Consider the following 26,601-nt stretch of genomic DNA (forward strand, 5'->3'; position numbering starts at 1 on the left):
TAATTTATTTCCCTCTCTCCTTCAACTTCTTTTTTGCTTTACTTACTGTCATTTTAAAATTTGCAAGCCAAATTTTTCAGACCTTTCTTTTATTGCTGCTGCATTTGAAATTATGCTTGAGATCGTCCTTCTCGTCCTCAGAATTATATTTATACTTATCTACATGTTTTTCCAGTTCTATTTTTTTTTCCTTTTTGGTCACTGAAATGTTATTTTCAGTGTATAATGCAAGATATAGCTCAGTGTTTTAATATAGCTAACCAATTCCCTATATCATTTATTCAATCATTTCCCATTGATTTGAAATCTTTTAGCATAGCCTAAATATACTTCAAACTTCTGTTGCTTTTTGCTTATAATGATCATTCATTCAATAATTCATTTTGGAGACTATATTCTCCCACAATCACCACTAGGGAAAACGATTTTTTTAAGTTTAAGAAAAATCTTGGATGTCTTCAATTGTGGAAAAAAGATTTTTCTTTCTTTCTTTTTTTTTCCCCTTGGACTAGGGAAAGCTTTTAAAGTGAGTTTTAAGTTTTTCATCATATGTTTTCATCTAATAAAAATATTTTATCAAATGAAGGGCAGGTACCATCGGATTTGTCAAATTATCATACTAATAAAAGAAAAATGATAAACTACATGAGGACTGTTAACTTGGCTTTTTCAGATTCCTTTAAGAGAAGCGTTCTAATCTTTTATTACCACTATTATTATATATTATTAACACCCCCCCCCCCATTCTCTTTGATAAAATTCCAACAGTAATGAAGGGTGAGTCAGGAGACTGTTTTCACAATGATCCCTGCTTAGTGGAAGAAAAGGACACACCCAATGGTGGGGCCTTGGAAGAAGGGGAAATTCTTCCAAGAATTTCCAACTGAAACACGGGCGCCGTCCCGCAAAGCCCGTTCCCCACTTCCGCCACTCCCTCCACCCCGGGCGCGGAAAGCTGAGGGCGGGCGCCGAGGTTGTGTGGGAAGGCGGAGCTGAGAGGGAATGCCACAGAGAAAGTGCGCTCAGATTTTTGAAGGTCGTAGAGTGAACTTCTTAACTATATCTAGATGCTCAGCCAAAGCCTCAGAAAGAAAACGCCGGAAGATCTTCCATCAGGCGTGCGGAACTCCGGGAAAAAGCTCGGCCCCACCCCACCCCATCCCGGCATCCTTTGCGCGGTGCACTCCTCCGGTCGGCCGCCGTCAGCCGGGAGTTGCCATGGAGACCCAGAGGCCCTAGTTATGTCGCTGCAGCGGCCCCCTCCGTCGCGCGTGTTCGTAGAACTGGTTCCTTGGGCTGATCGGGGCCAGGAAAACAATTTGATCACTGGCGGAGAAACGCGGCCCAATGTCTGCCGCCCCCTTTCCTCAACACAGGCCCAAGCCGCGACCCGCGAAGTGCACGTCAGCGGCACTGCGGAGGTGTCTGCTAGCCCTGACCGGGCACAAGTGGCAGTGCGAGTGAGCAGCACCAAGGAGGCAGCGTCGGAGGCCAAGAAGAGTGTTGGCCGTCGCCTAGACTACATCACGCAGTGTCTCCAGCAGCAGGGATTGCAGGTGAGAGTTCAGCAGAGCGGAAACTTCCAGCCTCACGACACAAAGGGATGGGTGGATGGTTGGGCCCTGACAGAACACTGTGGTGGGGAGGCGGGTGTGGAGATTCTTGGGCGTTTGGAAAGCCTTCGATGCGTCATGTTTGAAGGCATCACGACCTAGCCAAGTGAATCTTTTTGACCTTTCTGTGTTCTAGATGAAAGCAATTCTTGGCCTCAGTGAACTTGCAAAAAAAAAAAAAAAAAAAAAAAAAAAAAAGCAGATTAGGTAGGTTTTTATCTGGCGATATATGCAGTGATTTTGTTTTTACATTTGATGAACTGTTAAAACTTGAAATGTTAGATGTAAATACTTGGCAAGTAGAAAGCTGGGCCCTAAGTTTGCTTTTCTTTTTCTTCCCCCGCCCCCCTTTTTTCTTTTTGGTCATTTTTACTCTGTATCATGGAACTGGCAAATAAGACATGACCTGCTTCCTCTAAAGCATGTTAAAGTTTTGTAATGCGTGGTTTTTCAGTATTTTTTTTTTTTTGTAAACAGTATTGCAGGGGGTGAAGAGGTAGCATCCATTTTAAGTTTATAAAACTCCCCCCAAAATTCTTCAACATTCTTAGTTTTAACTTTTTTTTAGAACAGTTAAACCAGTGTATTGTGGATGTGACATGTGAAATACCTCTACTTAACAGAGATGCCCATGAGACAAATCACCTAATAAATTTTACCTTAAAGCCCACTCCTAAGAAAAAAAAATGAGCCAGCTTTATTTTATCCATACAACAACCCTGTTAATCATGTTTTAATATCCCCATTTTCTAGATTTAATGAAGGTAAGTAATGCTCTGAACTTTAGCATAGCAGTATTTGAACTTCTGTGTTCTGAAATCAAAATCTAGGTTGCATCCAACTATCCCAGGCTCCAGATAATTAGAATGAAAGAAAATTGGAAAACAGACATCAACTGTTTCAGCTTCTTTATTTTACAAAGTACTTGGATTCTAAAGAACAAAGATCTTACTTGATGCAGAGTAACATTGAGTTTGTAAAAGTGCAGTCATTCTTGCTTCCAGTCTATTGCTAGAAATGCCATAGCCCTGAAAAGCAAGTCTGTATTTTAATAAGGAAAATATGGTTGTGTTGCATTTACAAAAATAAGAGTTATTAAGTCATTTAGGAAAAAAATCTCAAAAGAGATTTATGATTTAGAAGAATTCAAATGTTAATTCTAAATAATGTGAATAAAATGGGCTTACTATGTAGAAAAATGTTTCTTAAAAACCTGCTACCAGTGCCATAATCTTGTTTGAATTAAGTCATTTACATAAAATATAAACTGGGCCCATGTGTCTCTAACTTCTAATATGTAAAACAAAATAAATTACTAAGTCTAGTTTAGAGTAATTACATTAAGATTCAATGTTTAAGACAAGACAAAGGATAGTAATCTCCCAGATTATCTCTGTTAATGAAGGAAGGCAATCGTGTAGATGATTTGTTCAATAAATAATAAATTAAAATCATTTATATTACTTTTCAGGATGAATTACTTGCATTCATAAAGTCCTTATTCATTTTAAACTTCAGAATATTGGGTTGTAAGTTTTATAAATATCATACCCCTACTTGAAAGGCCCCTCATACCTTTAAACTCTTTTGCTTAATATATGGAACTTAACTCTCTTCATTTCTTGTCATCTTTCTCTCCTCTCTTTGTCTAGCTAACTTTTTCCCCTTTCCCCAGGCCAAGCACACCTTTTTGCATTCTTTTCCCAGTATAACACAAGTCTCTATTATATGATACTTTACTCCTTAATAAAATGTATCACCCTGTGTAACTCTTGATTTACTTGTCTGTATATATTAAACCTCCCCAAAGCAAAGGGCTTTTTTGCATTCATGAGTTGTGTTTATGTGTACCACATAGGTATACATAGTCAAGGGGCAAGGCAGTTTACTGGAGCCTCTTTTATAAGGGCAATTTGCTGAAGAGTCACAAATAAAACAGACTAATATAAGTATGTATGTAATAGAGTAAGAAAGAAAACAATGTTCATTGTACTTGAGGAGTTTCAGTAAGATCTCATAAAAGAAGTGACACTTCTGTCAAATATTAAACAATAATTGAAGGGGAAGCATTCCTGTTCCTCATTAGAACTCAGCAAGCATATATGTTCTGAGCACTATAAGCAGTTCAGAATGGCTAGGACACAGAAGACCTGGGGGACATAAAGGAGAATCGGAGGTAAGATTGACGAAGAAAGCTAGAGGCAGAACATGGAGGAAACTTTGTGTGCCCTACTGAAGAGTTTAGATATTATTAATTATTATTGCTGGGCCTTTTACAAATGCTATTTCATTTAGTATTCCTACCCTATAAAATCAGTACTAAAATTGCTGTTTTACAGATGAGAACTCTCAGGACCAGAGCGATTGTTCACATCTGGGAAGTGGCAGAGTTTAAACTCTAAGAACTTTGATCTCAAAGCCCATGCTCTTGACTACTAAAGTATGTTGCTACTTTATTCTCTTGGCAGTGGGTGATTGAGCAGATGATACTGATCACCCCCACTTTTATCTGTTGGCATTTCTCATTTGTCTGTTTGCATTTCACATTTGTATGCATGCAGGCCCAACTTCTGTCTGCCAACATATGTGAATTATTTGCCTGAAAATGAAAGTTTTCCCTGGCTACCAGAATTTATTCTGCCTGCATGTGAGGCCAGACAATAATGCTTGGAAATTAATTCCTAACCCCTCATCCTAACAGCCTTCAATTGAAGGCTTAAATGAAACTGGAATGACTGAGGAGACCCCAGCTTCTTCACTCCTTGAGTAGAAAAACTTGGAGGCATGTGTTCCACCCCAGTTGCAGGGTTTTTCTATAGGATTAAATTTGAGTTACCCATAGTAGTAATTTCCTTGACAATGGCTTATTTTCCTTCTCTGTCTCTCTTCCCACTCTGGTGTTCTATGGGATCATATTCAAAATCACCTATACTGAAATCTTTGTCCCAGGATCTGGTCCTGGAGTCACCCAATTTAAGACAGAGAATAATGGAACAGATAGAACATATATATTAACAGTAGTTTTTTATTATTAAGAATGGTAAAAAAATGATGTACTTATAGCCAAATATTTATATAAATCCTTAATTAATGTTCTTTGGACATTAACTGCTATATATATACGGTGTATATATATATATGTAATTTATGTATGTCTATATGGAATATAGATATATATATACTTGAAGGTTGATGAAAAATTACACTCTAGGAAAATAAGTTATCCACAACCTGGCATGGCAGGCAGTATTTTGTTTCTTGATTTTGTTAATTCAGTAAGTCTAAAAAATTATTCTGTTACTTTTTTTTAACATTTGAAGTTAAACTTTTTCATATTAGTTTCCAGGTACTTTCCTATTTTTCCATTGTTTTTTCTTGGTTAGTTTAGAAGAACCTTAAAATTAAGATTGTTCGGAGTTTATGTCTATCATATATTGCAAAAGTTTTCTCCCAGTTTCTTATTTATCATATAATTTAGCTTATACTTGTGAATATTCACAATTTTGAATTTTTATTTACCCAAATTCATTCATCTTTTCTGTATGTTTTCTGCTTTCAATGTAATGCTTATTGGGTCCTTCCTAAGCGTGATGTCATATAGCCATTAACTGATATGTCTGAAATATTAAGGGACCCTTGAAAATGCATTAAATGTTATGTTTTATTTTTACCTTGGTATAAGAATAAGAGTTTTGTAAATAACTGTACTGAGACAAAGTATTGAAGTCTGTCATTCCCTTATTGTATTTGCAGGAACCTATCTTAAACTGCCTTTACTAATAAAAAAATATTTCTTTACCTAACTAAAAAGTTGTAATATGAATAATCAAATATAATATGGTCAAGACTCTATTTTGAGGTAGTTCCCTTGGCTTCACTTGCATCTTCCTGCATGGTACAAAATGACTGCAACAATCTGAAGCCTTACATCAAATACTATGTCTTAAAAAGACAATTGTGCTTATTAATGTATCCATGTTAAAAAAAAAAAAAAAAACCTGCAATTCACTCTAACTGGATAATTTAAACTTGTCTTTGTGGCCAGGGAAATGCAGTAGACCAGTTTAGATTTGGATATCTGTCCATCTTTTAACCTAATCCTGGGGCAAGTCAGACATGATATCAAGGCAATAAAGACTTATGGGGGTGTCTCTGAATCATAGGACTTCTGCTCTGAAAGAGTAGGAGAAAAATATACGATATGAGGATTCCATATTGCCTTTTTTGCCTGTTGCTTTAAAATGTTCCATATTGTTGTTTTTTGCAGTCTTCAGATGTTCTGGAATTGGGTTATATTAGTAGCACACTATTTAAATTATTAACATCTTTATAAAATCTTTGAGGGAGAATTCTGACCTCGTTATTGTTCCCCTGAAATGATTTCCTATCTGCAAGGAGTGGTACATGTTAAATGGCAAAATGGGAATATAATCAGAAATTCCAGATAGTGGGAAATCCTATAGGACAAATAAGACTTCTCTGTTCATATTTTACATTATATTTATATGTTCATTTTAGGATAATTGCCAATTTTGCAGTATTGTGTCCTATTCCATTTATTCAGTTATTTTTTCTGTAAAGTTTTATGGTTTTCTTCATGTTTGCCTTTTTATGAAAACAACTGGCTATTAATGTTATTCCCATATTGACCAATTCATTGTATTTATATATAAAAGTGCTTAATTGGGAAAACTTAATGAATTATGCTTGTATAATTCAATATTTTTTAGGTTTACCTGGTATTGGCATGGTTTCTCAATATTGGCACTGTTACCATTTTGTATCATCTAATTCTTTGTCATCCGGGGCTACGCATTGATGTTCAGCAACATTCCTGGCCCATATCCATAGGGTAACCAAAATGTGCCTATTTACTTGAAACTGATTTTCTCATGTCTTAGGAACCTCCTCACTTCCAGACTAACGGGAACACTTGGTCACTTTGTCTATCTACTACGTAATGGCAGTGTGCTTTTCTTCCTACATTGTGATAATCAGAAATGTTCTACACATTGGCAATGTCTCCTGGAGGACAAAATCATCCTCTGGTTGAGAACCACTTATAGATATACAACTTATAGATATACAACAGATCTCATACCCTCCATGGAAGCCCACCAGCTAAATGGGAATATAACTATAGGAAACAGACTCAGGTTTATATAGCATGCTACAGCAAAGAATGCATCCCAAAGGACTTTAGGAATATTTCAGAACTGAGGAGTAAGTTGGAGTCTTTTAATAGGTTTTAGACTGATGCTAAATTGTTCTAAAAAGGATTAGTGAAACAAGGGCAACATGGTAATTTGCTATTTTATTATTTTTTTTCCCCAATAGGAAACCCAGAGAATTAAAGTTGGGCTAGAGCTACCTTCATTAAAGCTCAATAATCAAGCAGTAAAGGTTGAAAGTTGTGAATGCAGTTATGTTCTTTTCAATTAGAAACTTAGAAATTGTAATTCTATTAAAAACTTTGGGTTCTTTCTGTATTTTCTTGGAAGCATTGTTTATATTCTCCTTAGACCTTCTTAGTGATTGCCAACAGGCAATTTTCACTTCCCCATTCCCTATCTCATTTGTATCTTCAAAATTTAGCAAATATCTGGCTATATTGATAAGAAAGATAGCTATTTTATATAGATTGCTTTCAAAATTTCTCAAGCTTCCCTTTATGAATCACTGGGCTAAATGAAGTAACTGTTTTACTGCTTCTAAGAATTTTTTCTTTTTCAGAGAGAAAAATGCTAGGGCCTAAAGTAAAGAAAGGATGGTCTTTTCTGTAATACTCCAATGTCCATGTGCAAGAAATGAATGACAGCTCACACCTTAGATAAAAATTTGTTCAAGATGGATAATACACTTAAGTGTAAATGTTAAGCAAGTGGCATCATTGCTTATTATTAGAGTAGGAATCTGAGTACTTCTTCCAGTGCATCTTGGTTTGGGAGTCACTAAGAAAACACAAGCAATCAAGCACTGGATAAAGCAACACTTTACTCACATTAAGAACAAACAGCAAAATCAACTTCAGTAGTAAGTATTAATCTCCCACAGTCAGCAAGTCCCTCCACAGGGGAATTGGCCAGCATGTCTATCTCTTCTGCTGCTATAAAAAAGACCCCATCCTTTCCCCAGTGGGGACAGCTATAGCAATGGAGTTGTCTAGGCACCATGTAATACACACACTTAATAGAACAAAGGATTCCACATTAAGCCTGAAATAGGGAAAGATTCCCATGCAAGGCAATAAACTCAGTGTCCAGCATAAGCTATGAGGATACTTTATCTCTTGCAAGGAAGTGTTCTAAGATCTAGATCCAAGGTCTAGATCCAAGTTCTAGACCACAGGCAGCTGAGAAGGGACTTAAGACCTGAATGAACAAGTCTGTCTTTCCCAGCAGTAAAATATGAAACTTTTAGGAGAAAGTAAAAGAAAAAAATCTATGTGACCTTAAGTTTGAAGATGAGTTTTTAGATTTATTGCCAAAAGCATAATCCATAAACTAAAAAAAAAAAAAAAGATAAATTGTACCTTATCACTTTTTTAAAATTGCTTTGTGAAAAACAGTGTTAGGGAGCTAGGAATGTAGCTCAGTTGGTAGAGCACTTGCCTAGCATGTACAATGCTCTGGGTTCAATCCCTAGCACCACTAAAAAAGAAAGAAAGAAAAAAACTCTTAGAAAAATGAAAAGACAATCTAAGTCTAGGAGAAAATATTTGTAAATTACATGTCTGACAAAGAACTTCAAGAATATATATAGATACACACACACATATATATAACTTATTCAACAATAATACAAACAGCTCAATAAAATTCGCAAAAAGATATACACAGACATTTCTTCAAAGACATACAAATGGCAAATATATACATGAAAATATGGTTCAATATTACCTGTCATTAGGGAAATGTAAATTAAAACCACAATGATATATCACTGTGTACCTATTAGAACCCAATATGATGGTACCAAATGCTGAAGAGGATGTAGAGCAATAGTAGTTCTCAGTCATTGCTGGTGAAATTGCAAAATGATGTATTCTTTGGAAGATAGTCTTATAGTTTCTTATAAAGTTAAATGTAGACTTATCATAGAAACAAGCACCTCTGATAATTTATCCAAGTGAATTGAAAATTTATGTCCATATGAAAATCTTCACTTGAATGTTAATAGCACCTTTATTTGTGATTTCTAAAACTGGAAGCAACCAAGATGTTTCTCATCAGCAAATAGATAAACAGTGTGATATATCTATGCAAAAGAATATTATTCAGCAATAAAAAGTACAGAAATCAATTTATAGAACATCATGAGTGAAACTTACATGTATATTGCTAAGTGAAAACAACCAGCACCAAAAGGATTCCATTCATGTGATTCTGGAAAAGGCAAAACTGTGGAGACAAATCAGATCAGTGATTGATAGGGATTGTTAGAGAAGCAAGTGGTTGACTGTAAAGGGGATACACAGAGGAAACTTTAAAGTGAAAGAATTATTATTCATGGTACTGGCATGGTGGATATATAACTTCATGCATTTGTCAAAAACCATAGAGTTGTAGATCACAAAGAGTGAACATATGTGAAGTAGAAAAAAAGGCATTAAACAGGCTGTAAGAGGATCAATCCAAAAGTAGATTTCAGAGTGTGACACATAAACCTAACTCTATTACAAATGAATGGCATTACTGCACTGAAAGTGTTGTGGGAAGGAAGGGAGTAGCCTTGAAAAATGGTGTTTTTTTACTGGAAATTCTAAGATAAAAATGAAAGGCACATAAACCCTATACTCTAGTTGGTAAATTTGTTTTCCAAGGGGGTGTACATTAACAATTCTGAATCTGCTTTACACGTATACTAGCATTGAATAAATAAGTGGATGGTGGATGGTGAGGACCAGGTTTCTCACTGTTAAAGATAGGAGAGTTATAATGACCTCTCTGATTCTGACTTAGAGCTGAAAAAATCAGCAGGAACCCATGTTTACCTTTCTAAAGATGGAAAGATATAGAAACAATCCTAGATATGTATGTATGTATGCATTAGGATACATCATCTAGCTCTTCCACTAAAGAGGGCCTAGAAGGAATAACTCTTAAGTGGTAGTAAACAGTTGTAGCATTAAGATCTTGGTCCTAAATTCCAATCTCAGAAGGTACTATGCTTCTTGAAGAAATAGGTTTAGAGCTGGGGCAGGAAAAGTACATGAACCTGACATACTGTACCAGAAAGTAAAAAGAAGTGCTCAAAAAATAAAGGGTAGATGTTTGTCAAAGGTCTATAGGTTCCAACTTCAATCCTAAAGTCTGTATTGAGTGAGTATGGAGTGTACTTAATGTCTTGCCTCTAATTAATAAAGTATAGAAAGAAAAAAATAGTAACTTTATAGTGAAGGAATCTGGCAATACTTCCTTAACCAAGTGACCAAGGTTAACATCATGAGTAATGTAGATATGTTGTAATGAAAAAGGCATTTTACTTCTATCATATTCTTTCCTAAGATAATCTCAGTTTAACCACAAAAAAAAAAATGCAAAACAAACCAAATTAAGGTTTGTAAAATATATGACCAAAACTTTCAAAATCATGAAAACGGGAAGACTGAGAAACTGTTACAGATCAAAAGAGATGAATTAATGTAATATAGTATCATGGATTTGATCCTGGAATAGTAAAACGGACACTACTTATGAAATCTAAATAAAGTTTGGGCCTTAGTTAATGGTAATGCACCAATGTTGGCCAAATCCATTACAATAACTTTTTTTTTTTCTTTTAGTACTGGGAATTGAACCCAGGAGTGCTTTACCACTGAGCCACATCCCCAGTCCTTTTTTATTGAGACAGGCTCTCGAAGGTTGCTGAGGCTGGCCCCAAACTTGCAGTCCTCCTACCTCAGCCTCCCACATTGCTGGAATTATAGGTGCGCACCACTGTGCTTGGCTGTCAAAATAATTTAAGATAGTAAGATCAGAGAAGTCTGAAACTGATGTATATGACATTCTATACCAGCTTAGCAACTTTTTTTTCCCCCTTCTTTTTTGCTACTGAGTATTGAACCCAGGGATGTTTAACCACTCAGGTCAGCCATGTTCCTAGCGCTTTTTATTTTATTTGGGATCTGGCTAAATTGCTTGGGGCCTCACTAACATGCTAAAGCTGGTCTCAACCTGTGATCCTCCTACCTCAGCCTTTTCTTTAAATTTAATATTATCCCAACGAAAAAGTCTATTTTAAAAAGGCTGAGAACAGAATGTAGGCTCTATTTATGAAAAAGTCTAGCCAGGCTTGGTGGTACACACCCATAATCCCTGTAGTTTGGGAGATTGAGACAGGAAGATCTCCAGTTCAAGGCCAGCCTCAGAAAATTAGAGAGGCCCTATGCAAACAAGTCCAACCCTGTCTCAAAATTAAAAAATAGGGCTGGGGATGTGGCTCAGTGGTTAAGCTCCCTGGGTTAAATCCCCAGTACCACAAAACAAACAAACAGTAAAATATAGACATTGATCTAGATATATTTATATGCACTGATAGATGGTTTAGTAAAATTTTTACTAAAATATTAATTGTAATAGGGTTTGGGGATATTACTTTTTGTCTTTTTCTCTAGTATTAGATTTTCTTTAATTAACATATTTATATTTTTAAATAACACTATTAAAAATAAGATTTTCTTTCCAGCTTTCTTTCCTAAAAGTGTTTCTATAATAAATTTTTAATCAGAAGTTTTATATGTATGAAGTAGAGAAAAAATGAAAAAGTGATATCAAAGGTGGACCAAAAGTATATTTACATATCAAAAAAGAATATTAAATGACAGAAAAATAACTTGTTAACATCAGTGAAAAAACTGATTATAAGCCATATATGTGTATACACACAGTTCTTTTTCATACTTTGTTCTAAATTTTCAACAATGAACAGGTATTACTGTTTTAATTTTAAAAATTCACATTAATATTTTCATGGGAGTGACAGATAACAAAGCTACAGTTGGAACTTCAGTTCATATACCAGATTAAAGCTTTTAGAATTTTTCTGGATAATATCAATTGCTTATACTTAGTTTATATTTTAAACTTTAGATACAGCCATCTTCCTTACAACTTGCAATTGTTATTTGACATAATAATTATTATATATTTATTTAACATATATTTTGAAAGATACAAAGAATTTTATAAAATGTTATACTTGTTCCCAAGGATGAATTTTAAAACTTTTTTGAAAACTAAATAATAAATTTAACTTTTTTATTAGAATTATGTACCAATATTAACCTAGAGAATCAAAAAAAGTTTTAATATTACTTTTCTAAAAATAAACAGGCCCAAGTTCACTGTCTTAGAAAAAAAAAATTTAATTGGCGTAAACATCAGGAATTTGTTTTCTGTTTTGGAGGCTGGAAGTCTGAAATAAGAATGCTAGCATGGTCAGATTCTGGTGAAGGAGGTCTTTCCTGGTGCCTGAGAGATCAAGTTTCCTTGAGTCTCAGTCTCATAGAATTAATATCATAAGACTAGGACTCCACCTTCCTGACCTAATTAATTCCCAAAGGCCCCATCTCCAGTTAACATCACATTGAGGGTAATAGCTTCAACATAAGAATTTTGAGAAGACAATTTGATTCAAACCTTTCTATCCCTGTCCCTTGCACTCACCACCAAATTCATAACCTTATCACATGCAAAATACATTCATACTGTTCCAATGATCTCCAGAGTCTAACTTATTCCAGTATTAACTCTGAAGTGGTCATCTAAATCACTTGTGAATCTAGACAAGTAATGTACTTCCAAAATACAATGGTGAGATGGGAATATGAAAAAAACATTCCTTATACTCCAAAAGGGAGTTTTATAAAAAAGTTTTATAGCCCAAAAAGTTACACAAAGGGGGATTACAGATAACAACACTCTGAGGAGCATAACACAAGTTTACATTTTTGCTGGCCCTAGCATCAGAATTTATGGAGATCTTAGAGACTCAGAGAGGGTCGTTATCTGGCCAGGGAAGGCCAGAATTTATGAGGTGTCACTAAGGTTTAGGAAAGGGTTGTTATCTGGTCAGGGAAAACCGGACATGGGTGAGTTCAGGGCACGAGCAGGCATTCCAAGTAGGTTCAGTAATTTATAGTAAAGCTGAAATTATCTTTTCATGGTTTTATGGCGAGATGCCCAATTTTAAGAAAAGATCAGGTTGGGTCTATCAATAACATCTACTTTGCTGAGTGGCTTTTTGTCAAGTACTTTACATACAGCTTAAATTTTCATAGCAATTTTATGTGATATACATAAAATATATTCTACCTTCTGTTCTCAGTCTTTTTATTTTTTTGTGTGTGTTTTTGTTGTTTTAAATTTTTTATTTTTTATTTGTTTTAATTAGTTACACATGACAGTACAATGATCTTGACATATCATACATTTGAATCAGATGGGATATAATTTCTAATTTTTCTGAGTGTACAGGTTGCAGAATTACATTGGTCATGCAGTCACATATATACCCACAGCAATAATAATGTCTATTTTATTCTGCTGTTCTTCCATTACCCCCTACCCCTCCCCTCCCCTCCCATCACTTCTCTCTACCCAATCTAATGTGACCCACTTCTTTTTTTTTCTCACATCATCATACCCGAATTCTGTATAATGTAGGGGGTCTCCTTCCCTCTTCCATGCAATTCCCCTTCTCCCTCCTTTGCCCTCCCACCTCTCTTCCCTATCTAGAGGTAATTTTCTTCTCATGCTCTTCCTCCCTACCCCATTTTGAGTTACCTCCCTTATATCAGAGAAAATATTCGTCTCAGCCTTTTTAAACTAAACTAGATATTAACCTGATTTTATAATTTTTTTTTTTTAAAGAGAGAGTAAGAGAGGAGAGAGAGTGAGAGAGAGAATTTTTAATATTTATTTTTTAGTTCTCGGCGGACACAACATCTTTGTTGATATGTGGTGCTGAGGATCGAACCCGGGCCGCACGCATGCCAGGCGAGCGCCCTACCGCTTGAGCTACATCCCCAGCCCTGATTTTATAAATTTAGAAACTAAGGCTCAAAAAAATTGAGCAAATTGCTGGGCGCTATAGTGCACGCCTGTAATACCAGAGGCTCTAGAGAGGGAGGCAGAAGGATCGAGAGTCCAAAGCCAGCCTCAGCAAAAGTGAGGCTCTAAGCAACTCAGTGAAACCTTGTCTCTAAATAAAATTCACAATAGGGCTGGGAATGTGACTTAGTGGTCAAGTGCCCCTAAGTTCAATCCCCAGAGTAAAAAAAAAAAAAAAAAAAAAAAAAAAAAAAAAAAAAAATTTGGTAACTTGGCCAAAAGGTACAAATAATAGGTATTCAGTAAGTTTATGTTACTTATAAATTTTTTGTGTATTATTTATAAGTAAATTTTAAAAATACTGAGACTCCTCTGACTTGTAAATATGTCATGTAGTATGTACAAACAGTTCCTCATATTATGCTGCCCTAAGTTCATACTTTCTTTATATTCTACAAATATATAATTATGATCAAAATTTTAAGCAAATATTTGTAGGTTTCTTAATTTATTTTGTGTCACTTTTAGGACAGTTTTAACATATCAGGCAATATATGGTTTTTTGTGGGTTTTTTTTTTTATTCTTATGTCTTCCTGATTTTCATAAGTTCAGGTTTCTGGTTTATGCCTTAGAGCAATTATATTTAATAACCACACACTTAGTAATCATCCTCTTGTACTTTCTGTTTTAGGCAGAAAATGTAACTGTGACAAAGGATTTTAGAAGAGTGGAAAATGCTTATCACATGGAAGCAGAAGTATGTACTTAGCAAATAACTGGAAACAGCATGATTTTATGGAGACAACTTGTCATTTGGTTTTATTCTTGCAAAAAAATATACCAGAGACATGCTTCTCGTAGTTTTGATAAAAGATTATTTTTCTCAAAATAATTTTTGATGTTATATAGATGATCTTTTAAATATATTTAATGAGATTTAATAGAAGTTATTTAAAATGCAATAAAAATAGCAACAGGGAAATAGCAGTTAAATACCACCTGAATAAACTTTTAGTAAAATTATTGCCTGGTGAGCAGGAAATACTACAGGAAAGAAATTTCTCTTAGATAAAGAGTAAATGAATAGGGAGGGGAAGAATAGAAATTCAGTGGATTAGATAAAGGGGAATGAAAGAAAAGGGAGGGTCTAGGAATAAGAAAGACAAGGGAATGAATCTAACATGAATTTCCTATGTAAATATATGAATACATCATAGTGAATCCCCACATCAGGTACATCTACAAGACTGGGATCTAATTAGAATAAGACATACTTCATGTTTGTATAAATATCTTAAAATATACTCTACTGTCGTGTATAGCTAAAAAGAACAAGTAAAATTTAAAAAGAATAAATGAAAAAAGTCATAAAGGATTGAAACACATTTTAACATTCTTTTATTCCACAATGCAACTTAACTGTGTTTTAATAAGTATTATTTGGAAATAAAAACTGCTTTTCCTTTACACAAATTAAAAAGAAGGGGCTAGGGATATAGCTCAGTGGTTGAGCACTTGCCTGTGAGGCTCTGGGTTCAGTGTCCAGCACCACACACACACACACACACACACACACACACACACACACACACACAAAGAGGGAATCATTTAAGTATACTTAATTGATGATAACATTATTTAGAGCCTACAACTGCCTCAGCTTTTTACTTTCCTTTAAAGTGTGATGATTAGGATATTTTTTATGGAATCAGAATATGTTTCTGAAACCACATGTTTGGGGTATGTGCTTAATCCATGTTGCCTCCTTGTCACAGGAGAAAAAGAACAGTGAGGTTAGATTGGAATCTTGTTTACCCAGTCAGAGAATCTTTGTTTTTAGAAGTAGGAAGTACCTCAAGGTATCACCTGGTCCTATCTTCAGGCAGAGATAGATTATTTTTTCTCTAATTTTTCTATTAGGTTTAGATCACTTAGATCTAGACTTCTTAAAGGGCATATAATAAGAATTAGAGTGAAAAACTGGAATCCTGTCTTTTTATCTCTTGAGATAGTAAACAATATTCTGTTTGTTATCTCCTGTTAACAGTTTTGTGATTTCACCATTTTAATGTAACTATTTCAAGGAAATTTAAAATTACTTATTATGATTTTTGTCAAAAGTATACTAGTGGGGACTAAAAAAATATCTTTCAAAACAAAATGAAGAACAGTCTAAATTACAGAGGTTGAAAGTTGGGAGTATGCTATAGCAATTCAATAGTAGATACTACCTGTTAGAGCTTCAGATTGTAACACAAAGTAGCAAGTTATCTTAGTTAAAGAGGTTTATTGTGAGGGTATATCAAGGAGAAAAGAGGAGAAAAAAATAGTCCCATATTTCATGAAAAACTGGCATATTTTCCAGACCACAGAGTTTTGTAGAGATTGAACTTTCAGGTACAAAGAGTACATTAGAACTGCTTGTTTTAAGAAATAACTAAATGATGACTTAACTAAACTCTCCTCCTTTTCCTTCTGCTTTAACTTGCCTTTTTAATGTATTATATTCAATTTTCTTAAGAGAATATCTGATTATATTTTATATAGAGCTCTCTGGAAACCAGAACTCACATTATATTATACAATCCAATACATGATTGTCCTTAGATTAGCACCAGTAGTAGATATTATCTAAAATATCCAAATTTACAGGAGCAGAAAATAGAGTGTGAAGGGGGTGTGTGTGGAATAGGAGATCTTGTTCAGCAGGCATAAAGTTACAGTTATATAGGATGAATAAATTCTAGATATCTACTCTACAACATAGTAGCTATAATTATTTTGGTATTATGCACTTAGGAATTTAAGAGGGTAGATTTCATGTTTTAATATTCTTACCACAGAAAGAAAAACAAAACAGCAAATACTACAGGAAAACATTGCAAAGTGATAAATAGGTTTATGGTCTTCATTATGTTGCTTGTGGTAATGGTAACACAGGTTACTGTAAAATTCGACAAATTGTATATGTAAAATGTGTGCAGTTTTTTGGTTTGTCCATTATACTTTAATAAAGCTGTAAATAAATTTTAAAAAGATTAATGGAGGGGCTGGGGATGTGGCTCAAGCGGTAGTGCGCTCGCCTTGCATGCGTGCGCCCCGGGTTCGATCCTCAGCACCACATACCAACAAAGATGTTGTGTCCGCCGAGAACTAAAAAAAAATAAATATTAAAAATTCTCTCTCTCTCTCTCTCTCTCTCTCTCTCTCTCTCTCTCTCACTCACTCTCTCTCCTCTCTCAAAAAAAAAAAAAGATTAATGGACATTACTTTTCCACATAATATCTGAAATTTTCATTCTGAAAGGCATTTTAAAGATGTTTTAGCTAACCTCCCACCACTTGGCTGTTCCCCTTTGGTTTAAGAATAAACATGTTGAAGGTTAGAAAGTTTCTAAATGACTTCATTAAATGTAGATGAGTGAATATGTGTGGGAAGTGGGAGTTGGATTAAAAACCGGGCTTTGAGATTCCTATATTGGTATACTTGTCACTTCTTTTGTTCTTTCTTATAATAATCTCAGTGTCAAGAGAGATTTTAAAGCCTGAAATATTAGAGGCATTCACTAATGTATATCAAAAGAAAAAGTAGTGTAGCACTCATAAGAATTTCCCCCTCCCTGTTCCCACTTATTTTTCCTGAATGCCTCCCATTATAACTGGGACTTAGAGAGGCTGCCTTTGCTAAAAGCAGTGACTCTTTACCTAGATCTGCAGTTGCTGTCATGGGTAACTGAAAGCAAGAGAAAGCTTAGCATCTCTGCCTTTATTTTATATTTGTTTCCTTTATTACCTTAAACTTTGGATTGTGTTCCTGCGTAGTTCTGCACATTGGTATATTAATCTTCTAAGGAGTGTTTATCGAAAAACTTCACATCATGTACAACCATAAGAATAGAATCCTAATTAGAATAAGTTATACTCCATGTATGTATAATATGTCAAATATACTCTACTGTTATATATATCTAAAAAGTACAAATAAATAAAACCCTCTAGTAATACAAGGTTTATTAGCCCTAAATTTACCATACTTATCTGTTTGTCTTGAAGACAGAGACAACATTTACAGCATCTCTTATTTCAGACCTCTGGGGTGGCACCTATAAGTCTTCAAGCTTGTCCTAAACCTTCCTGGAAATTATTCCATATTTTAGTTAGCTTTTTCACCACTGTGATCAAAAAACATGACAAATAATTTTAGAGGAAAAGTTTATTAGGCATTCACCATTTCAGAGGTCTCAGTCCATAGATAGCAGACTCCATTGCTCTGGTCCCAAGGTGAGGCAAAAGATCCTGGCAGAGAGTGTAGTGGAGCAAGGCAGCTCAGGACACCAAGAAGATACTCTGCTCAACAAAGACAAAATATAAGCCTCAAAGGCACACCCCCAGGGACCTATCTCCTCCAGCCACACCCTATCTGCCTACAGTTACCACCTAGTTAATCCATTCAAGTGAATTAACCTACTGATTAGATTAAGGTTTTCATAACCCAATCATTTTACCTCTGAACGTTCTTTTATTATTTTATACATGAGCTTTTGGGGGACACCTCATAGCTAAACCATAACATCCCATAATGAGACTGCCCCCTGCCCCCAGCAGGAACTGTCATCCATCTCATGCGAACTGAAGTGTGCCCTCTTTACCCCTTTCTAGGATTACAGGTCTGGTGGATAAATTTCCTGAGCAACAAGAGGAAATTACCTTCTCTAGTGGTAGACATCTCTGGCACTACCTAATAGAAACAGAACTCAGAGAATGAACAACTAAACCACAGTTTAATCAAATCTGCTTAATTATGCAGACTTCTTGTCCCCTACCTCATTCCATCCTCTGTTTAAACCTATACTCATGTGTGCTCTGAAGATAGGACTGAGAAAACTGGATCTCACTTTGCCTTCCCAGCATGGCCTTATTGATTAAAGTATCCTTTCCTGGTTTTCATGTACCTTTTCTCTTTGGTGTTTGGGACAAGTGGCCAAACATGGTCTTTTTGGGACCACTGGAGTCAGGACCCTAGCCTAGGACTCCAGTAACATCATATGTTGAGCATTTTCCATCCATATCTCATCCAGTCTTTGTTTTAACTATTCATTTTTCTTCTGAAATATTTTATAAATAAGACCCATTGCATTTCAGACATCTACTAAACAACATTTTCTAACCTTATACCAAAATTGACTTACTGTACCTGTCTACTGTTAGAGTTATCTCTTCCAGAAGGAAAAAAAAAAAGCTAATTATTTTCTTGAAATATATAGCTGAAGCTCACTATCATATTGATGCTACATTTGTCTTCTCTAGGGGTAAAGATCCTTGCTTTCTTTGGTCATTTCTTATATGACAAACTCTTTCCTGAGTTAGTCAATTTCCTCCTAAAGGATCTATATCTATAGTGTCCTGCTGTGATTTGACTATTCATGTTAGAGGAAGATGATTATTATCCTCACTCTAGAATATTTTTTCCTAGTAACACACATAGACTGAATTAGCTTTTGGGCATTTGCATCACTTTGTTCTATTTAGCTTATAGCCTTGGTCAGTAATTAACAGTCTTTCTCACATGATGCTTTTTGAATCATATTTCTCCCAATAAATCATATTTCTTCCATCTTATTTTTTTATTTACTGATTCAAAATGAACTGGGATTTTATATTTGCCTCTATTTCTTAGCCTGCAAAATAGCAGAGAAATAAAGTTTATAATAAAGAGAAAAATAAAGTCAAACCACTGCAGAACTGATACAGATGTTAAAATTAATTGGCAACCTCATTGAAACATATTAGAGGGGTAGGGTTGTGGCTCAGCGGTAGAGCACTTGCTAGCATGTATGAGGTACTGGGTTTGATTCTCTGCACCCCATATAAATAAATAAATAAATAAATAGAAAGGTTCATCAACAATTAAAAAGAAATTTTTAAAAAGTTATTAGGACTGTTTTATATACACTCAAAAATTAAGTAAGGGAGAGGAGAGAGGTAAAAGTCTTAAACTTCCAGAGATGAAAACTATAGTGTGAAAAAAAGAAATATAGGACTAATATCAAAGTTGACATTACACAGCCAAGCTTAGTGAATTTGAAGACACTGCAATAAGAATATCTAGAACAAAACACAGTAAGAAAAGACAAAAAAGAATCAATGGATTGAGGGACAACTTGCAAGTGACCTAATATATATTTAATTTTAAGTCCCAGTGGAGGAGAGAATGGAGGACAAGGATACATCTGGAGAAATAAGAACCAAAAACTTTCCAAACCTAAGGAGAATTGTAAAACCACAGATTCAAAAAGTTTAATCAACCCTAACCACAACAAATACAAAAATATACAAGTGCACATTATAATCATATTGCTTAAAACCAGTGAGTAATAAAATAGCCAGAGGGAAAAATATTCATTATATACCAAGTAACAAAGGCAACAGATTTCTCCTTGAAAACAATGCAAGGGAAGAAGCATTAGAATTAACATATTTAACAAACTAAGAGGGAAAATCAACTATAAACCTAGAATTCTATATCCAGCAAAAATACTATTCAAAAACAAAGGCCAATTAAAGAGTGTTTAAGTAAGCTGAGATAATTCATTACCTATATACACGCACTATGAGAAATGTTAAATGATATCATTTAGACAGAAGGAAACAGGAATCTACATAAAGGACTGAAGAGTACTGAAAATGTTAACTATATGGTTAATATATGATATTTTTATTACATAAATCTTTAAAAAATATAAGTATTGTGAAGTTCTTATATATAAAAATGGTACATTTCTTGGAAGATTTTGATGAGTTAAACATGTATCCTGTAAACCCTAAAACAAACGTTAAAATAGCAAAAAGGACTATCATTAATAAGCCAATGAAGGATATAAAATAGAATGATAAAAATATACTCAATCCAGGAGTTGGAGAATATAATGCTAAGTGAAGTTAGCCAATCCCAAAAAACCAAAGGTCAAATGTTTTCTTTTATATGAAAATGCTGACTCAGTGGCATTGGTGGGGAGCATGGGAGGAATGGAGGAACTTTAGAAAGGGCAAACCAGGGGGAGGGTAATGGAGTGGGCAAAGGGGTAGGAACAATGGTGGAATGAGTTAGACATCATTACCCTAAGTACATGTATGAAGACATGAGTGGTGTGAAAATACTTTGTGTACAATCAGTAACTTGAAAAATTGTTTTCTATATTTGTAATATGAAATGAATTGCATTCTGCCATCATGGATAACAAATTAGAATAAATAATCTAATAAAAATATACTCAATTCAAAAGAAAACAAATTGAGAAAAAGAGGAACAGAGACAAATCAAAAATAAATAGTAAGATCAGAGGTTTAAATTTAACCATATCAACAATCATATTAAATGTAAATGGCCCAAATACCTTCATTCAAAGGCAAGTGTTTCAGATTATATAAAAAAGTGAACTCTCTCTATATGCTGTCTGAGAGAAGCATACTTTAAATATGAAGGCACATTGGTTAAAAGATGAGGAAAGACCATGCTATCACGAATCAAAAGAAAGGTAGAGTGATTAAATGATATTAGACAAAGTAGATTTCAAAGGAGAGAATATTACCACAAATAAAGAAAATAATTTCATAATACTAAAAAAGAGTTAATCAAGAGGACATGCAATCCTAAATACTTAGATCAAAGCTTCAAAATACTTGAGACAAAAATGATAGAACTGCAAGGAGAAGTAAATGGAGAAACCATGTTTATGACTTAAAAGACTCAATATTATTAAGATATCAGTTCTCCCAAAAGTGATTTATATATAGATTTATTACAGTTCTAATCAGAATTCCAGCTAGCAGCCAGGCACCTTGGTGCTTGCCTATAATCCCAATGACTCAGGAGAGTGAGGCAGGAGGATTGCAAGTTTCAGGCCAGCCTCAGCAACTTAGTGAGGTCCTAAGCAACTTAGTGAGACCCTCTCTCAAATAAAAAGGACTGGGAATGTGGTTCAGAGGTAAACTGTCTTTGGGTTCAACTACCAGTTTAAAAAAAAAAAAAATCCCAGCTAGGCTTTTTTTTTTTTCCAATAGAAATTGATAAACTGACTATAAAATATATGTAAAAATTCAAAGGATCTAGAACACTTTGACAAAGCAGCATCTTTATTTATAATAGCCAAAAATTGGACACAACTAAAGTGTTTTCAAAAAAACTATGTTTATATTCATGTAACAGAATATAAAATTAACCGGCTATCGACCATCTACAACTAAAAAAAAATTATAAAAAATTAACCCACTATTATGCCAGAATAGGGATGAATCACAGATGCATTGTGCCAAGTGGAAGAAGTGAGTCTCAAAAAGGTGCATATTGTATGCTTTCATTTATATGACATTCAGAAAAAGTTCAATGTATAACAAGAGAACAACAGACCAATGGTTGCCAGGGGTAGGGATTGATTTAATAAAGGGGTTCTTTGAGGGAATTTAGGGAAACAAGTCTATTATTGTAGTTACAGAGCTCTACATATTTATCAAAAGTCATAGAACTTTACACTAAAAATATATATAGTGTATTTAAAATAAATAAATACATAAATGGTGCCATGATGTGATCATTTTTGAAGTTAGGTAATTGATGTCTGGGAATTCTTCAAATTCTTAACTCTACTATTATATATATTTGAAATTCTAAAGCTAAAAAAATAAACTATGATATTAGAAGATGTCCATATAGATCATAGTATGATTAATAGAGTAGTAGTAGTAAAGACAAAGAATGTATGAGATGACCTCAACTTATACAATGCAGAACATAGTCAAATAGATTAGCTTCTGCAAATAGATGTGAAAATGACTAGTGGCAGCAGTGAAGTATGATGTAATTGCTGCTTATCAGTATCTAATGGCATAGATTAGATTAAAGAAAAAAGTTATCAGGATTAGAAATTAGCCAAAAAATAAAACTGAAGGGGAAATCCTCCAATTTCATAGAAATTCAAATTGAATAAATGAATTTTAAATATTCAGGTCAACATAGATAAATTTCAAAATTCATAAGCAAGAGTCTTTTAATAGCAAAATAATTTAAGTATCAAATAGTCTTTCTTTTCTGTTATATAATATAAAAGGACCTTATAATCTAGGTTTACTTTTTTTACTCATATTTAAAAAAATAAATTTGAAACAGCACATGAGACATGAAAATAATACCAAGTGTCATTTCATTTACAGGTTTGCATTACATTTACTGAATTTGGAAAGATGCAAAATATTTGTAATTTCCTCGTTGAAAAGCTAGATAGCTCTGTTGTCATCAGTCCACCCCAATTCTATCATACTCCAGGCTCTGTTGAGAATCTTCGGTAAGTTTAAGCACATTTTTATTATTAGTAACTAAATTTTTAATTGCTTAAACAAAAATATTCAGTGAATGCCATATTAATAATCTCTGCATTTAATTCCTCAGACGGCAAGCCTGTCTTGTTGCTGTTGAGAATGCATGGCGCAAAGCTCAAGAAGTCTGTAACCTTGTTGGCCAAACCCTAGGAAAACCTTTACTAATCAAAGAAGAAGAAACAAAAGAATGGGATGGCCAACCAGATAATCATCAGTCATCCTCAAGTTCATTAACTATACAACAAAAAATCAAAAGTGCAACAATACATGCTGCTTCAAAAGTACTTATAACTTTTGAGGTAAAAGGGAAAGAGAAGAAAAAAAAACATCTCTAAAGTTCCAAACAAAATATGTTGTATTTGTATTTTTTTATCTATTTTTGTACTTTTTATAAAGTTTCCTTTTGTCCTAAGTACATATGTTGGATAATAGATAAACTGTTTCTTTATAAGATTTTTAAGTCCTTGAATATAGTTCCACAGAATGTTTACCTTTTGTTTTCAAGAACTAACTGAGAAATGTTCTTGGGAAATAAATGTAATATATGCACACTTCTGTATACCAACAATTCATACAAGTGCATGTACGATATTTACAATATAGGAAAAAACTGACACTTTTATTTCATCTATGTTCTTATATGACACCACATTTTATATAAAAACTAGGCTTCCACAACTTAAAATTTTTACATAGAAAAGGAAATCTTACCATCCCATCAGACCTAATAATTTTCTAAATTCATGAGTTTGGTTATTTACAAACTAGTAATTTAGCCTGTTACAGTTTCTTAGATGCTGACAGAATACATGAGATTCCAGGAACAGAAACAAAGGAGCATGAACATCAGCATATTGTCATTGGCTCCGGTTGTCCCACGTTACATAGGGAAGCACAATATGGCCATAAACATAACTACACATTCAGCAGGTTTCTTATAGCTGAGGACTACGGAGCTTGAAAAATTCACTGCTTTTTATTATGAACAAAAGCAAACCTCTTTATCCTAGAAGGCATTGCCTCTTCCTTCAAAGATGCTCCCTGCAAACTCAGTCCTTAGAAATAGCTCAGGTAAAGAGTAGTCACACCTAGCAAGAAATGTAGGGAAGAGGAAATTCATAGAAGACTCTCTTTCTCAACGTATCTGATAATTTTCTTACTAGATCCAGACCATTTTATGAAGACGCAGACCAACAACTTCACAACATTAACAAAAAGAATGATAAACAATACTTTTGAATAAAAGGACAATAAGGTATACTAGGAAAATATTGATGCCCAAAATTGACATAATGTATGAATTAGACTCTCTTCTACAGTGCTTGTTAGATGATACTAGCACCTGTGTGATACAAGCTACATGTGTAAAGCAAAATTTCCTAGTACGTGTGTTATAAAAGTAAAAAAAAACAGTTAAAAGTAATTTTAATAATGTATTTTATTTAAGTCATTATATCCAGAGTATTATCATTTTGGTATATAATAAATATTTTTTAAATTATTAACAATATACTTATATTCTTTTTTGTACTGTCTGTTAAAATCCAGTATATCTTATGTTACAGCACATCTCAATTCATATGCTAAATTTTTATCATAAATACTTGATCTGTATTAAATTCCTATACTGAGAAGTTGGAAGAATTGATTCACATATCCAAGTTGTTCCAAACATGTTTAAGTTATCCAGTAACTAGATTAAGTATCAATTTTGAAATTAAAATTTAAAAATTTAAAATGCACTTCCTTAGTTACATTGCCACATTTGAAGTACTTGAGAGCCATAAAAAGGTATTGCCTACCTATTTAAACAAAGCAGGGTCATACACTGATATATAATGACGCTTAAGCTATTTAACAAGTGCAAACCATTGCTATCGCATTATATATTGTTTATAAGCGATCATATCACAAGTCTGTTACACCATTTGCTTTCCATTCACCTAGTACATAGAATTTTTCCATACATCTAGGACATAGAATTTTTCCTTTATATCAATATTTCTTTCCAACATATATCAATATTTCTTTCCAACAACATATTCCAGGATGTAGTGTTCATCACTACTTACTTTTCTTAAGTAGCCCTGAAAGAACTAAAATTTAATCATGTGGGCAGATTGTTCTTAGCCATGGGCTTCATAATATATTGGGTTCCATCATATTTGATAAAGAAAATTATCAATTGAGCATGAAATACCTAAGGCAATTTTTTTTTTTTTAGTTAGCAAGCACTTGTTTAAATTAAAAGAATAAAGATTGTTGCTTCAAAAAAAAAAAAATCTGCAGAATGTAATCTTGCACTTCCATGGAGTAGCTACGGAAAGAAATCCTTCAGAAATTAGACTGGTTTTATCTATGGCATCCTGTACATCTAGATTAAAGGTCTCAAATTTAGTTGTAATTTAATAAGGTTAATTTCTGACACAAGCATGCACTGGAGTTTCACAATGAATTATGCAAGGAACCTAAACAACAAAAGCCTACTGGAATAAACCTTTCCTAAACCTAATCCTAACAGAAGAGAATGTCTTATGATAAAACTAACTTTTTAAAAAACCTTTCCAAAAATTCCAAATTACAATTGCTACTTTCTGAAAGACAAAGGATTTTTTTTTTCTAACTAAGAAACAGACCCACTATATATCCTAAGCTTCTTTTTAAATTTTTGGTACATATTAATGATACAGAACAAGTAGGTATCATTTGTACATGCAAATAATATCATTTGATCAATTTCATTACCCAATACCCCCTCTCCTCTCTCTTCCTTATCCTCTTCCTCTACCCCAGTTGTCTCCTTTCTACTTTTACGACATCCCTTTTTTCTATTTTTCCCTTTCACTTCCACATATGAGAGAAAACATGATATCTGTCTTTCTGAACTTGGCTTATTTTGTTTAATGTCATCTAAACTCCTTTTTTAAAAGAAATGCTATTAAAATAAGGTATCTTTGAAATTTTATTCAATTACAACTAGAAAAAATTAAAATTAGAAATGTTTATCAGTATTCTCATTTAACAGTCTATTTGAGTTCATTATAAATAAATAAGACCTGGAAAAAAATTTTGTAACACGAGATGCTGTACCTCATATCCCATAATTATTGTTATATCTTCCTCTGGAATGTAATTAGCTAAGGAAATCTCACATCTGTCAGACTCTTTGAGAAGAACTGCATAGTGAGGAGTCCTTATAATAGCCTACAAAAATAAAGCATGAATCATGAGGTCAAAACCAAGAATTAGTAAATGATTGTCCACATTATAAAATTTAATAGAAAGCAAATACTTTTATTATTCATTCCAGAAACAAATATAAATTAGTTTTAAGATGACATGAATATTTACTATTGTGCATAAAGTATTTGCAGCCAAACAGCATCAACTCATAACCTAATGTGGCCTCTATTACTTCAAAATGTTCAGGTATCTTAATAGACTAGAAGTAACAGCGGCTGATCCAAATCCAGACACCACTTTCAAGGAGAGGTAATAGAAGTCTTTCAAGAAGGATTATTTGTATTATTTTTTATTAGCAAAATAAAACTATTTTAAAATTG

The 26,601-nt window shown here is 33.8% G+C and overlaps 1 protein-coding gene across 1 annotated transcript; it reads left to right on the forward strand.

Moving 5' to 3' along the window:
• The first annotated feature begins 1,084 nt into the window (after positions 1–1,084).
• IRAK1BP1 (interleukin 1 receptor associated kinase 1 binding protein 1) lies at positions 1,085–26,601 on the forward strand. The gene is made up of 4 exons (XM_081296145.1): positions 1,085–1,556; positions 14,359–14,424; positions 22,874–23,004; positions 23,109–26,601. The coding sequence occupies exons 1-4, from the start codon at positions 1,242–1,244 to the stop codon at positions 23,371–23,373; spliced, it is 777 nt and encodes a 258-aa protein (XP_081152271.1). The 5' UTR covers positions 1,085–1,241; the 3' UTR covers positions 23,374–26,601.

This window comes from Spermophilus citellus (genome assembly GCF_964194105.1).
Source record: "Spermophilus citellus genome assembly, chromosome: 5".
In the NCBI taxonomy this organism is placed as follows: Eukaryota; Metazoa; Chordata; class Mammalia; order Rodentia; family Sciuridae; genus Spermophilus; species Spermophilus citellus.